This window comes from Zychaea mexicana (assembly GCF_025766255.1).
Source record: "Zychaea mexicana strain RSA 1403 chromosome Unknown BDB00scaffold_14, whole genome shotgun sequence".
Taxonomy (NCBI): domain Eukaryota; kingdom Fungi; phylum Mucoromycota; class Mucoromycetes; order Mucorales; family Lichtheimiaceae; genus Zychaea; species Zychaea mexicana.
The window spans coordinates 566,438-578,566 of NW_026516677.1; the positions used below are offsets into that span (position 1 = coordinate 566,438).

Here is a 12,129-nt window from a genome sequence, read left to right on the forward strand (position 1 = left end):
TTAACAAAATGTGTAGTACTTATTCGTCTTGTACACGGCATAGCCATTCCTTCTGACCAGCAAAAGAGGTACACTGCATGAACCGCCATTTTTCCACTCTGCGCCTACCGAATGCGCCAGTTCAGACGCGATAGGCACTTCACATACCAGATGTTCCCTGCCACGATATTCCGTGCGCGGAGAACGGCAATCACCAAACCATACTTCCAGGTCGCGCGTGAAACTTTCACCGTGCATGCTTAAAAACAGTCCATCACCGTCGCCCTTGGATCGTGAGAACCGTGAAAGCGTTGGTACCGGAGCAATTGTGACCGTACGTGGCTGATTAAACTTTAGTGACATGTCCAAGAATCGTTCGTCCACGAACTCGTCGTCTTGTGGAATCGGTGGTATCTCCCAAAATGTATATTTTGCACAATCTAGTAGTAATAGTAATAGTATACAGGTGTTGATTGTGACGTTTGATATGGGAAACGGTGGCAATTCGGATGAAATTGAAGATTTGGTTAGCCTTTTGCGCGCTGAGAATATAGATCTCCTTGGTTGGATCGGATGAACAATGATAGTAATAGCAGTATATTTTCCCCTCTTCTTACCTGTGCCTACAATAGTCCAAACTGCTGAATCTGAAACATCTTCAGACCAAAATGCACCTAGTTCAGCCCATGACGCAGTCATGGCATTCATATCGTCACTTGTTTGATCAATGGCGGATACAGACCGGCTGCGTTTGCCCGCAATTTGCTGCTGTGGATGCTGCTGATGATACTCTTCCGTAGCTCCTTGAAAATTGATCGTTGAATACATACTTTGCTGATGTGGTGCAGCATGGTGATGGAGCGGGTGTTGTGGCTGCGTGTTGATTCCATAGTAATAGTCGGCTACATTGCCAGTGGAAGCAATTCTGCGCCGCGCGGCGGCTCTATTCGAAGCAGCGGCATCCATGTCAAGCGAAGGATTTGCCGTCGTCGTCGTTGTCGTTGCTGTTGTTACCGCAGAAGCAGCAGGTGGATCAGGACGTATTGGTTTACGATCATGTGCAGATCGATGCATACCGACCATGTCATTAAGACAGGCCAAATAAGTTACTGGACGATTAATGCGTGGTAACGTTTCGTTCTGAAGCGGGATGTCGTTTTCTTGCAGACGTGCTGAAGGATCTTGTACGATTTGAAGCGCCACTTTGTGGAGCTGCGAAACTGGATCACCCAGGATTTCGTCTCCGTACTCGCCGCCGCTTGTTCCCGATGGAGTCGACATTTCTGCACCTCTATTATAGTGCGAGTAGTGTTTACTATTTGCGCCGCCTACAACCGTCGATGCGCGGTCTATCTTGCGTACAATCATAACAGGGCTCACCAGACCAGTTGTGAGACACTGGAGTACAATGTGCTGGTTATAATGGACAGCGAGTGGCTGACCGGTTTTGTTTTTGGCAGCAATGGCAGGTGGTGGTGGATAGGGTATATCGTTACGTAGAGTTGAGGCACCAGTGCCAATATACTCGTCTGGACTGGTACTTTCTCGCTCGTGATGGTGGGGCACCCACGTGGTATCCACAAGCCAAATAATAAAGGGATCCCAGCTTCCTGTCCGTGCGATAAAGCATGTACCGTCTGGGCTGCTGGTCGATGCAGGACCGTCGAGATTGTGGTTGGCTTTGGACTGACCTGGGTACATAAACGGCTGTGTCGACGATGTCGCTCCAGCAGATGCTGATACGCCCAGATACTTTGTTGACACGGTCTGTGAACGAATACGGTTGAATAGCGAAACGGTTGTACCATGATGGATGCAGGCTAAACAAGATAGATAAAGGGTGGTATGTACCACACGACAGTTCAGTAAGAGATATTGATAGTAACGGAGCCAAGCAAAAAAGAGAAAAATGAAGTATATATCGTACAGTCCATGTTTTTAACGCTGAGACGCTTTTTGCTTGGCTTACTAATAACCTTGACGGGTTTGCTACCCAATGTCCCGATAGGCGTGCCATCCGCCAATTGTAAACGAGCAACACACTCAACACGTTTTCGCTTATCGTCCGCATCGTTGATATACAACTGACGTAGAACGCATTTGCCACCTGCCAAAGGGTCTCGAGGCTGAATACGATACCAATCACGATCACTACTACTGCCTCTGTCAAAACTGTTTCGTATACGTCCGCTGCTGTTGCTCGAGTTGATGTTGCCGCTCCCGTATCCTGTTTGTCCCACGGTTGTACCAGACATGGAAAACCAATCGACCTGGCCTTCTTGCGTCTCAGACGTCTCGCCTGACATGGACACCATCAACTGAGGCGGTGCGGTAGCAGCAGCAGCAGCAGCTGCTGGTGCTGCCGCGTTGGATGGATCATCATGCTTTTTAGTCCACCAGGATGCGCCATCTAAAATTACCGTGGGTGGGGGACACAAGAATCTGGGGGAAAGGAGGGAGGCGTGTGTATTTAGTATAACGGGACAATTGTTTATTAGCAAAGCTAATCCGCTTTTTTTACCTTTTTTCAGTTCCATAGCTCTTTTGTGCTACTTTGCCCGTCAAAATGACAACTGTGCGTTCTCCCATGGCCACGGGATCTGTGGCCAAAAGGTAGCTTTGGATATGAGGGCGAGTCTTGGTCGACATGGCTGCGTCTACCAACATGCGAGCGGTGCGGACACCAGCTTTCATATTCGACATTGGAATCGCTCGAACAGGTTGTAGTAGGTCGCTGACGTTGTTGCTGTTGTTGTCGCTAAATTGGCTGCCGTTACCTCTGCTATTGATCTGATGATAATTGTGACTTTTTCTGTTCCCACTGTTGATACTGCCGTTACTGCTACTGTTGTTGCTGTTGTCGTTGTGATCGTCAGCATGAATGCTGTTGTTGCTGTTGTTGCTACCAGTGTTGAGGAATGATGAATCAAAAATCTCAAACGATGACGACGTATTCACATGGTTGCTAGACGACACAGTCGGTACGTTTCTGTGCTCGGTCGTCGTTGTGCTGGCAGATGCTGTTGTAGGAGAGGAGTTGCTGCTGTAGCTGCTGTTCTATAATTAATGCCATCATGTTGGTTCATGTGAAAAGCGCGAGAATTTTCCACAGTTAATTTGCAAAATCTGATGATTGACTCACCAGTATTGTCGATGAATGTGAATGCTTTCTTGTCTGTTGTAGTGGATCAAGAGGTGGTGGCGGTGCAAGAAAATCAAGTGAGAAGCCATCGTCAGTGATTTGATTCATGGTGCTGGTATTATGATTTGACTGTCGCGTACTAGAATGTTGCTGTAGATATAAATTAGTATCAATCGTTTTCTAATATAGGTATTGCTCTTGTTGGATAAGTGGGTAGTAATGACGAACCTGCTGCTGCTGTGATGGTGGCAGTGTTTGATGTGAAGAGGAAGAAGAAGAATAAGGAGAGTCAGTTGTGCCACCACCGGACCACAAGGTTGTCGCTGTTGCCCAAGGCGCAGCTGTTGTTGTGGCAGACGTTTCCATTTGACTGCTATATGGTTGTCCGCCATTTCCGAAACTGGCAAACATGGATGAATTAGGTGTGATATGATTTGACGATTCATTATTGTTGTGCTGCGATGACTGCTGCTCCATTGGCGCTTTGCTGTTTTGGTGATTGGTTTGATCATAACGGTAATGAGTGTCGTTGTTTGTATTAATAGATGAAGTGTGAGTGGAAGTAGAAGTAGTAGTATTTGGAAGAGGAGGAGGAGTAGCCTGCTGCTGCTGCTGTTCCCATGAGGCAACAGAAGAGGAATTAGGATAATTCATAACGTCGATATTATTGTAATCCTGTCGATGCTGCTGCCGCCGATCATTAATCGTACTGCTACGACTCCCCACATCAGAAGCATTTGAGGATAACGGTAGCATATTCAGCATTTCTGTGTGTTGCTGCTGTTGCTGTTGTTGTTGTTGCTGTTGCTGGTGTTGCGAATGAGAAGGAGAACTATTGTGCCGTTGTACAGTTTCACGCTGAGATAGAAGGACGTGCGGCTGGCGTGAGAACTCTTGCTGGAGTATCGAAGACTTAGTCGACAAAGATTCAGCCGGCGCCATTACCTTTTGCGGGCGGGCTTGATCATTGGTAGTTTTTGGATCGGAAGACGAAGTTGTTGACAAGAACGATGATTCATTTGGGCTCATCATCGTAGGAGACCAAGGGATTTGGAAAGCAGAGGACAGTAGATTGTCATCGTGCCTGGCAGGATAGTTTGCTGGCGGTGCAGTGAATGGAGATGAGGTCGATTGCTGCTGTTGCAGTTGCTGGTGGCGTTGTCTTAATTGTTGAGGGTGATGGGGAGGATGATGATGATGCTGAGTATGGATGATGGAAGAAACAGTAGCATCATCATGAGGAGATGGAGACGACGCGATCGTCATCTTTTAACAGCGTTGGGCTTAACCAGTGAGGTTTTGTGTTCTTCTCTCCCTTTGTTGTCTAGAACGCACAATGAAAAGACAAACAAAACCGAAAAAGTGCGGGGTAAAAGGGACAAAGATGAAAAAATAGGTTCCAATATGAGTGACTGGGTTCCTTTCCCCACACGTTTAGTTTAATGGCTACACAAAGTGAAAAATGCAGCTTTTCCCCCGCCAACGAATTTTCCCAACCAATAGGTCGATGAAGGGACATTTCGTAACGCAAAGGCTTATAGCCTTTTCCTACTGCCATCGCCATTATCGTCGTCTTTAGGATCATTTCCATCTACAACAAGCCCACACCCATTTACTTATTTCAACAAGGTAGCTTCATTGCATCCACCCAGCTATCAAATGGAACTAGTAAAAGGACAATAGCATCGCTCTAATCCGACAAACTACCGATATATGATACATATAAATCGCATGTTATTGCTTTCCTTGATGATAATTCTTGCCACATCTGGTTGTGTAACCAGCTCTAACAGCATCGACCCGCCGTTTGCAGCCTTCAAAAGTTTTTTTTATCATTTGTTGTTGTTGCACCGATGATATGGACGATAGGAAAATCTATAAAAGTAAACAGGATAATTTCTTTTCTAGTATGATAAATGACCCTTGGCCGGGTGGGATGGGGGACGATCTCGTTTCCAACTTAACACGGAAAAGAAGAGAAACAAAAACGCGCGGTGTTAAGTAGATTTGAGCCGCAATAAAAAAAACTTATGGGAATATATCGAAGTTATTGTAGTGCTCTCTTTTATTTATTCTTGGAGTAGGCTAGTAAAGAGAGAGTGTGTGTGTGTGTGTGCGTGTGTGTAGCGGTCAGTAAATAACAGTATCGGGTAATATTGGACCGGGAAGAAAAAGCGAAACAAGTGAGAGTGTAGCTCAAGGTCATCATCATCGTCTTTATAATCGACAGCACACCACATGGCCAAGTATTAAGCTTTGTATAGCTCACATGAGAAGCACGATCATCGTAATTGAAAAGGACCCGCGATACCATACTAAGGCCCCATCTATCAGGCGAGCGAGAGGGGGTAAATGCCGAGGATGCTACCATCATCATCTCTTCAGCATACTGTATATTTGCAGTATTTTGGTGCTTATAAACGTAAAGGTTACACACATTCACGTCTTTGGTAATGCAGCAGTAAAATGGGATCAGCTTATGAACTACATTTGACAATAACTCACATCTTCTTTACTTTGACACTCGGTACTATCTGTGATCCAACCTCATTTTTCCTTAGCTGACACCCACACCTTATAGACTGCCTCCTCCTCTTTCTAGTACTTTCTACATTTGTGCCTCAAGCATAACATTACCAGATTACAAGCCTGCTACACAGGTGACAGTTAAATCAGGGCCAAAAAGAGCAAAGACTGGACCACAGCTCTCTTGTTCGTCGTTGATCCCAACTCAATCAACCTATTTGCAAATATAATGGCGTTTGGCAAGCGCAGCAGCACTCAACCTGTTTAAGTATAAGAAAACAGCTTATCACTTTTTCATCACCCTAATTTCTAATGATTAACGTTGATGTGGGTGCCCTCCTGAATCTCATATTACACCTTTTTTTTTTGGGCCTCTTGGTATCTTACAGAGTCTTGGAGGTCCGTTTCAGGTGCAAACAACAGCATCAAACGGTACAAAGCGAAAGTCGGAACTTTTGCAATTGAAACCAATCCCCCACCCCCTTCTTTAATAACAATCATCATCACAATCCTTTCAAGAGTGTCGTATTGGAAAAGACGGAACGAAACCCAAGTCGTTCAATCAAAGACATACTTTACTTGGAAAGGGGGTTCTTGTATGACTACACTGTACATTGATGCTGACTAGTGTTATTTTGTTAGGATTGATGTTTAATGGAGTCGGCCGGGAGATTTTTAGTAGGTATGTTAAAATCGAAGACTACAACGATTGGACCAGAGTCTACAAACGGCTAGTATGCGAAGTTTGGCAATACTTTTGACCATCAGCAAAGGTTAGCCAAGAGCATTTATCACAAGAACAAAGAAATGGATATGAAGGTCTTGGCGGTGTCAGTTCAACACCTACAGATACATCTTCTTCTTGCTTTTTTTGTAAAAAGTTGCTACCCCTCTCCCATGACTCCCCCAAACACTGGTGCTGACAATAATGAAACAACCGATACAGTAAAGCCACATGTATTCAGGTTGTCAGTGCCGGGAATTTATCGATGCCATATCTGTCCAAGTACGTGTTACATAGATCCAGTTGATTTGTGTGTGTGTGTGTGTGTGTGTGTGTGTCTAGAAGGGACAGCTCACAAAAACACGGTGTCACCACGACTGGCACTGAATATGCCGACTTTCCCAATGCTTCTGCTGGTGGTGGTGACAGTCTGTTTCTTCCCCACAGTTCTGATATATAGAGCCTGTTAACTGGCCCTGACTGTTTTGAACCCTTGGATTAAAACTAGTGGAATTGGGTGCGTATGTGTTGTTTTCACACCACCCTTTTCTTTGTCTTTCCACATACAAATCTATGCTTTTCTGCATCGAATGCAAAGGTATCCTTATTGGGGTCAAGCAACTATCCACTGACTACCATCGTTGCACCTCTATTTACAAGCTTGTACTTTCGAGGAGGGCAAGAGCGAAAGTTAAGACACAAGCAAACTGGAATCTTTGTCGTCGTGGCAACCGTAACGATTTAAATGCCATGGCCAAGATTTGAACTGGCAATGTAGAGATTTATTAGTTAAATCGTAATCGCGTCCTTCCGTGAAGAAAACAAAAAAAAAGAGCGGTTGTGTTTTTGCATGAGCCGAGTTTAATTGCGTATATGCATGAATTTTCTGTTATAAAAGGTGCATCTTGAAGTGTGTTATACTGGGGGTCTCTTTCCACTCTTTTTTCTTCTTTTTTTTTCATTTCTGTCTCGTATTCCAGTTATGCCTCGTTTTTGGTCGCGAGTACTTCATCCGTTTCGTCACCACCATATTGATCAGCATCAGAATTATAAGAAGCTTAACGATGCTACTACTGACAACAGCAAAAGTCATGCTGTTGCCGGTGATGGTACTACCATCGTCATTGGTGCAACCAGGCAACAACAGGCGCCCCTTTGTAGCAGCAGTGGCAATGCTGAGGATGCAGTCCCCTCGCTAAGCTACTCCTCGTCGTCATGTCTGACCGAGTCTGAAGTCTATAGGGAAGACTTGGTCAAGGTGGAAGCTCTTCACTTTGCACAGAGTGCTAAAATGGAGACGTTTTTTTGGACATGGAATGAGGTACATAATTAAAGGGGGGAGGAGGGAGAGAGGGAGGGGGTTCTGGGATGCAAATAAGCTCTGACATATTTTTGGGATTTTCTTATGCGAAATACACATTGAATAGGAGCTTGAACGGATCTTTGAGAAATGTCGCTGGGCGCTTGATTCTTTGACATGCACAATCGACGAACTATCCCACGAGATCTGCACCATTGTACAGTATCGTCCCATGCATGCATGTATGCGTACTACGCTCCGTAATAATGAATTTAACACATTTATTTGCTTTGTTGTTTGCATTATTGATAGGCGTCCCCACTTCAAAATACGGATTGTCAATCTGTTCACCATGCACGTCAATTCATTTCAAGTTATCTTAAAGAATGGCAGGACCATCTACAGCAGCAGGAGCAGCTACGACATGACGCTGCTTCCACGAAGGAGCTGTCCGAGCTGATGAAAACATCCTTTGATGCCTATTTTGAGAGTTTACATTCCAAGGTCTTGGCAACGGTATGATGACAAGCAAGCAAACAAAAACGTATGATACGAAGAATTAACACTCATTGTTGTTGTGCGTATGGAAATGCAGGAAGATACAGGGCTTTCTCAGTGTATCCAGCGAATATGTCAGTGGGAGCACGACCTATTCCTTTACAAACAGTACTTTGAAAGTCAAATGACGATTCTCAAAGATGCTAGTCACTCCTATGAAGCGGCGCAGTACTTATTACAGACAAGATGGGATCGGCGATATAATCAGTGTATGAGCACATCACAGGCGCTCGAAGACAGAATGAAAGTTAGTGAATTAAAAGGGGAGAAAAAGGAAGACCAAGAAGATTAAATCAATTGGGTTAACAACAACCGATCTATTAGACTTTGCTGGAACAAAGCTCTCCATCTCGCGATGATTTCACCTGTGCCATTTGCTTAGCTGTCCTTTCCGAGCCTGTCACTATCGGCACCTGTCTTCATACATTTTGCAGATCATGCATCCAACAAATCTACTGCACATGTACACTAGCGTCCTGCTCCAGTCCTTGTCATCGAGCTACACGTCGCCAAAAGTCGCTTTCGCAACGACGACAACGACGCCAACAACAACACCGCTATAAACATCCGTCCACCTCAAGCAGCAAGAAGAGGCAAAAGCTACCAGCATGTCAATGCTACAACGACGAAAGTAGTAGCATCCCACTCCCCAAACATCACAGTTGCCCTTTGTGTCGTTCACCTTTCACCCTGAAGGATTGTGCTGTAAATGTGGCACTCGATAATTTCATCTCGTTGTATTTTCCTCACGAAGAAAAAAGGGATGATGACGACGACACTAGAAGTCCTGCGGGTCAGCGACGACAACGACAACAACATCAACAGCAGCAGCAAAAACTACAAAAACGTCGGTCTGCGTTCTACACGGCAGTGCAACAATTGTGGGCACCGCATGGTAGTGAGCACCCATCTTATAATAATAATGCTGACGATAGCAGCCAATCTACAGCAGCAGCTGTTGAGGCTCCTGCAGCTCTTTATAATCAAGGCACCACCAACAACGACTCTAACGAACCTACTTCCCGAACGGGTCGACACCAGCAGGACCAGACTGTCCGTCCCGAATCCCGGGCAATAGGAATTCAAGACATTGTGAATAGCGATTTATACACTCTTGTCCGTCGATCGTGGTGGCTCTGATATCTCTGTTTCCTTACGGAAAGCAACACTAGTAGTAACGATATAACGACAATGATTGTGACTTGTAGAAAATATGAGGGTCATTTCCTTTGCTGTTTCCAATGAAGGAATGAATATAGAATGTATATACTGATACTATTCTGATACTAAAGTAAAGATATGAATAATGATATAAGAGAACAAACACAGTATGAAGAAGTAGGGGTTACGGGATGGATATAGAATAAGGGAAAAAGAAGAAATAAGTTTGTCCGTGAAATGTAATATGATAAAATAGAATCATGAAATACGGGGCGGGGGGCGGAGGTGAGGGGTATGCAAGTATGGACGTATCGAGAGGAAGAAAGGAGGGTTAGGGATAGAGATATAGGAGTGTCAATAGGAGGAGGTAAAGAGTAAAAGGCAAAGCTCGGCCTATTCCTCCTCTTCTTCCTCTTCTTCTATGATAGCCTTGGGAGCAAACCGATGGTTGCTGGGATTGGAATTCATCCCATAGACACTTAGTCGGGATCGCGGCACAAAGTCAGTGCGGCCTGTCATTTTCTTCAAGATAGCCGAATCAGAATAGAGTTAGTACATTTACTCCTCTGATCACAAACAGCAATTTTATATACTTACAGAGGATGGGGAAGGTCGCACGTCGAGGCTTTGTGAACGAGGCACTGCTTGCTTCATTGTGTCCAGTCGGGGAGTCGGGAGAGATAAGGCAGGCGATGTTGGATCTTCTTCCTCTTCGTCATCATCACTACTACTGGATGAAGATTCGTCTGAGGAGGAAGCAGGAGTTGAATGTGAAAAGACCGGGGACGATGGTGTTGGCGTGGTAGTAGTAGTAGTAGTTGCACTAATTATGATAGGATGCGATGTAGTTGATGTTGGAGATGATGATGATGACTTTAATGGTAATGTTGGAGATGCTGATGCTGATGCGATGCTACTTGTTTTTTGTTTGTCGCAATGACGTTGTTGTTGTTTTTGCTGTCGTGATGATGAGAGAGTACATGATGTATGCTGTTGTTGTGTCACTGATGCAGAAGCTGCCACTGGCGGTATACTGACAAGCGTGTCAGACGAGGGCTTGGGGTGTTGCTGTTGCTGAACTACAGTAGATAATGAAGAGCACTGAGGAGGAGGCGACGCCATGATCATCATTGAGTAACGCTTTTCACAGATATCCACTTCTTTGGTCTGACTAGGGATCGTGTCTGCAGTCACAATGGACAGTGTGTGCGTCGTTGATCCTCGTGGCGTGGATGCTGCTGCTGTGGGAGGTGTAACGAGCAGATTCGCCATGGGTTGTTGAGCAGCTTCCAATGAAGATTTTCCAGCACGGCAGCCGGGCATTTGATGTTCTTGCCAACGGGTATTTTGATAACGAGCAATAGCTGTCGTCGATCTATAATCAAGTTGATCCAGCTCGTTGACAGGTGGATCAGAGAGTTGCAGTACGCGTCGTCGTTGTTTCTGATTGGATGACGATCGATACATGGCTTGCTGGGATACAGCTGGTGCTGCAGTAGTAGTAGTAGCAGATTCCTCTACGTTATTGTCCCAATAGCGTCGTGGTCCGTCGCCACGTTGTTGCAAGGGTGCATCTACGTTACGATAGGATTGCGATGTACGTCGTGCACTTCGTCTCACATGTTGTGCTGTATCTGGTCCAGTTTTTGAAGAAGAACCAAACCAGGTCTTCATGGAATTAAGCCATCCTGCTTGCTTCTCTCCTGCTGTTGCTGCTAATGGAGAACCAAGTGCAGCAAAAGATGAGGAAGAACTTGTACTGGACATTGCTTTTGTTTGAGTTGGCATTGCAGATGACATCGATGTTTGAGTTGCTACATCGACGCTGACGGTGACGGCGGCGGCGGCGGAGGCATGGCGGTGCTGTGTAGCAGTAGCAGTTTCTTTTGTATCTCCTGGGGTCGTCGGCTTGGCAGTGGCATATTTTGCTGGAAGTTGAATCGGCATTCGAGCTGTTCTAATTTGCTGTTGTTGGTGCATTGCCGATATAAATCCTTTAGTGACACGTTTGTTCATGTCAGGAGAACCACAGTTGTGGCTATTGCTACTATGGCTTTGTTCGAGTAGGATGTTCCAAAGACCGTTAAGCGAATCACACATGCCCATGCGCATGTTTCTAATGATGTTTTCATCCAGCCCTGCAGCCGCGAGAGCTGTTGCTAACTGTTGCTCATTGGCCGTCATTGGGACTTGGTGGTGTCGAATGCTGCTGCCATTATCACGGAATGGGTTGACATGTGACGGCAGCATGCTCGGCAACGATGATCTATAAGGTGATGTTGCTGTTGATGTTGCTGAAGGAGGCGGTGATGATGGGAACATCATGCTTCTATTACTGACTGAGGGTGCAGAGAAGCGAGATGTGCGCGGTTGTGGAACAGGACTAGTAGTGATAGTGGTAGGGTGATGGCGACGCATTTCCTCTTGGCTGATCATGCCAAGTCTGTAGCGCACCTGAGGCGAGAACTTTGCAGTGTCTGTCGGGCTTAGTCGTCGGTCGGATTTGGACACCACATTGTTTGGGTCGGGCATGCTGCTAAAACCAACATAGCTCGACTTTTCCGGACCCACATCATCCTCCATCATATCAGGTGTGAAAGGTTTTGTCGAAAAAATTGAGTCCAAGTCCGAATGGCTAGAGTTTCGTGTCGAGGGCGTGCTGTTGTTGCTGCTGATACAATGGTTAATACAATCAGCGTCATCCTCGTCGTCATTACTATGAGCTGCCGCTGCCATGCG

General features: G+C 45.5%; 3 protein-coding genes across 3 annotated transcripts; 1 reads left to right on the forward strand and 2 right to left on the reverse strand.

The window, feature by feature from the left end:
- BDB00DRAFT_892591 (uncharacterized protein) lies at nt 1-2,682 on the reverse strand (the record flags this gene model as incomplete). Its single annotated transcript, XM_053128490.1, has 4 exons — nt 1-419; nt 597-1,799; nt 1,949-2,421; nt 2,501-2,682. The coding sequence occupies 4 exons, from the start codon at nt 2,680-2,682 to the stop codon at nt 1-3; spliced, it is 2,277 nt and encodes a 758-aa protein (XP_052982819.1).
- Nucleotides 2,683-3,301: 619 nt separating this feature from the next.
- On the reverse strand, nt 3,302-4,484 carry BDB00DRAFT_892593 (uncharacterized protein; the record flags this gene model as incomplete). Its single annotated transcript, XM_053128491.1, has 1 exon — nt 3,302-4,484. The coding sequence occupies exon 1, from the start codon at nt 4,385-4,387 to the stop codon at nt 3,302-3,304; it is 1,086 nt and encodes a 361-aa protein (XP_052982820.1). The 5' UTR covers nt 4,388-4,484.
- Nucleotides 4,485-7,280: 2,796 nt separating this feature from the next.
- On the forward strand, nt 7,281-9,672 carry BDB00DRAFT_124407 (uncharacterized protein). The gene is made up of 5 exons (XM_053116160.1): nt 7,281-7,692; nt 7,799-7,888; nt 7,984-8,187; nt 8,267-8,476; nt 8,554-9,672. Exons 1-5 carry the CDS (start codon nt 7,354-7,356, stop codon nt 9,367-9,369), a joined length of 1,659 nt encoding a protein of 552 aa, XP_052982821.1. The 5' UTR covers nt 7,281-7,353; the 3' UTR covers nt 9,370-9,672.
- Nucleotides 9,673-12,129: the final 2,457 nt, after the last annotated feature.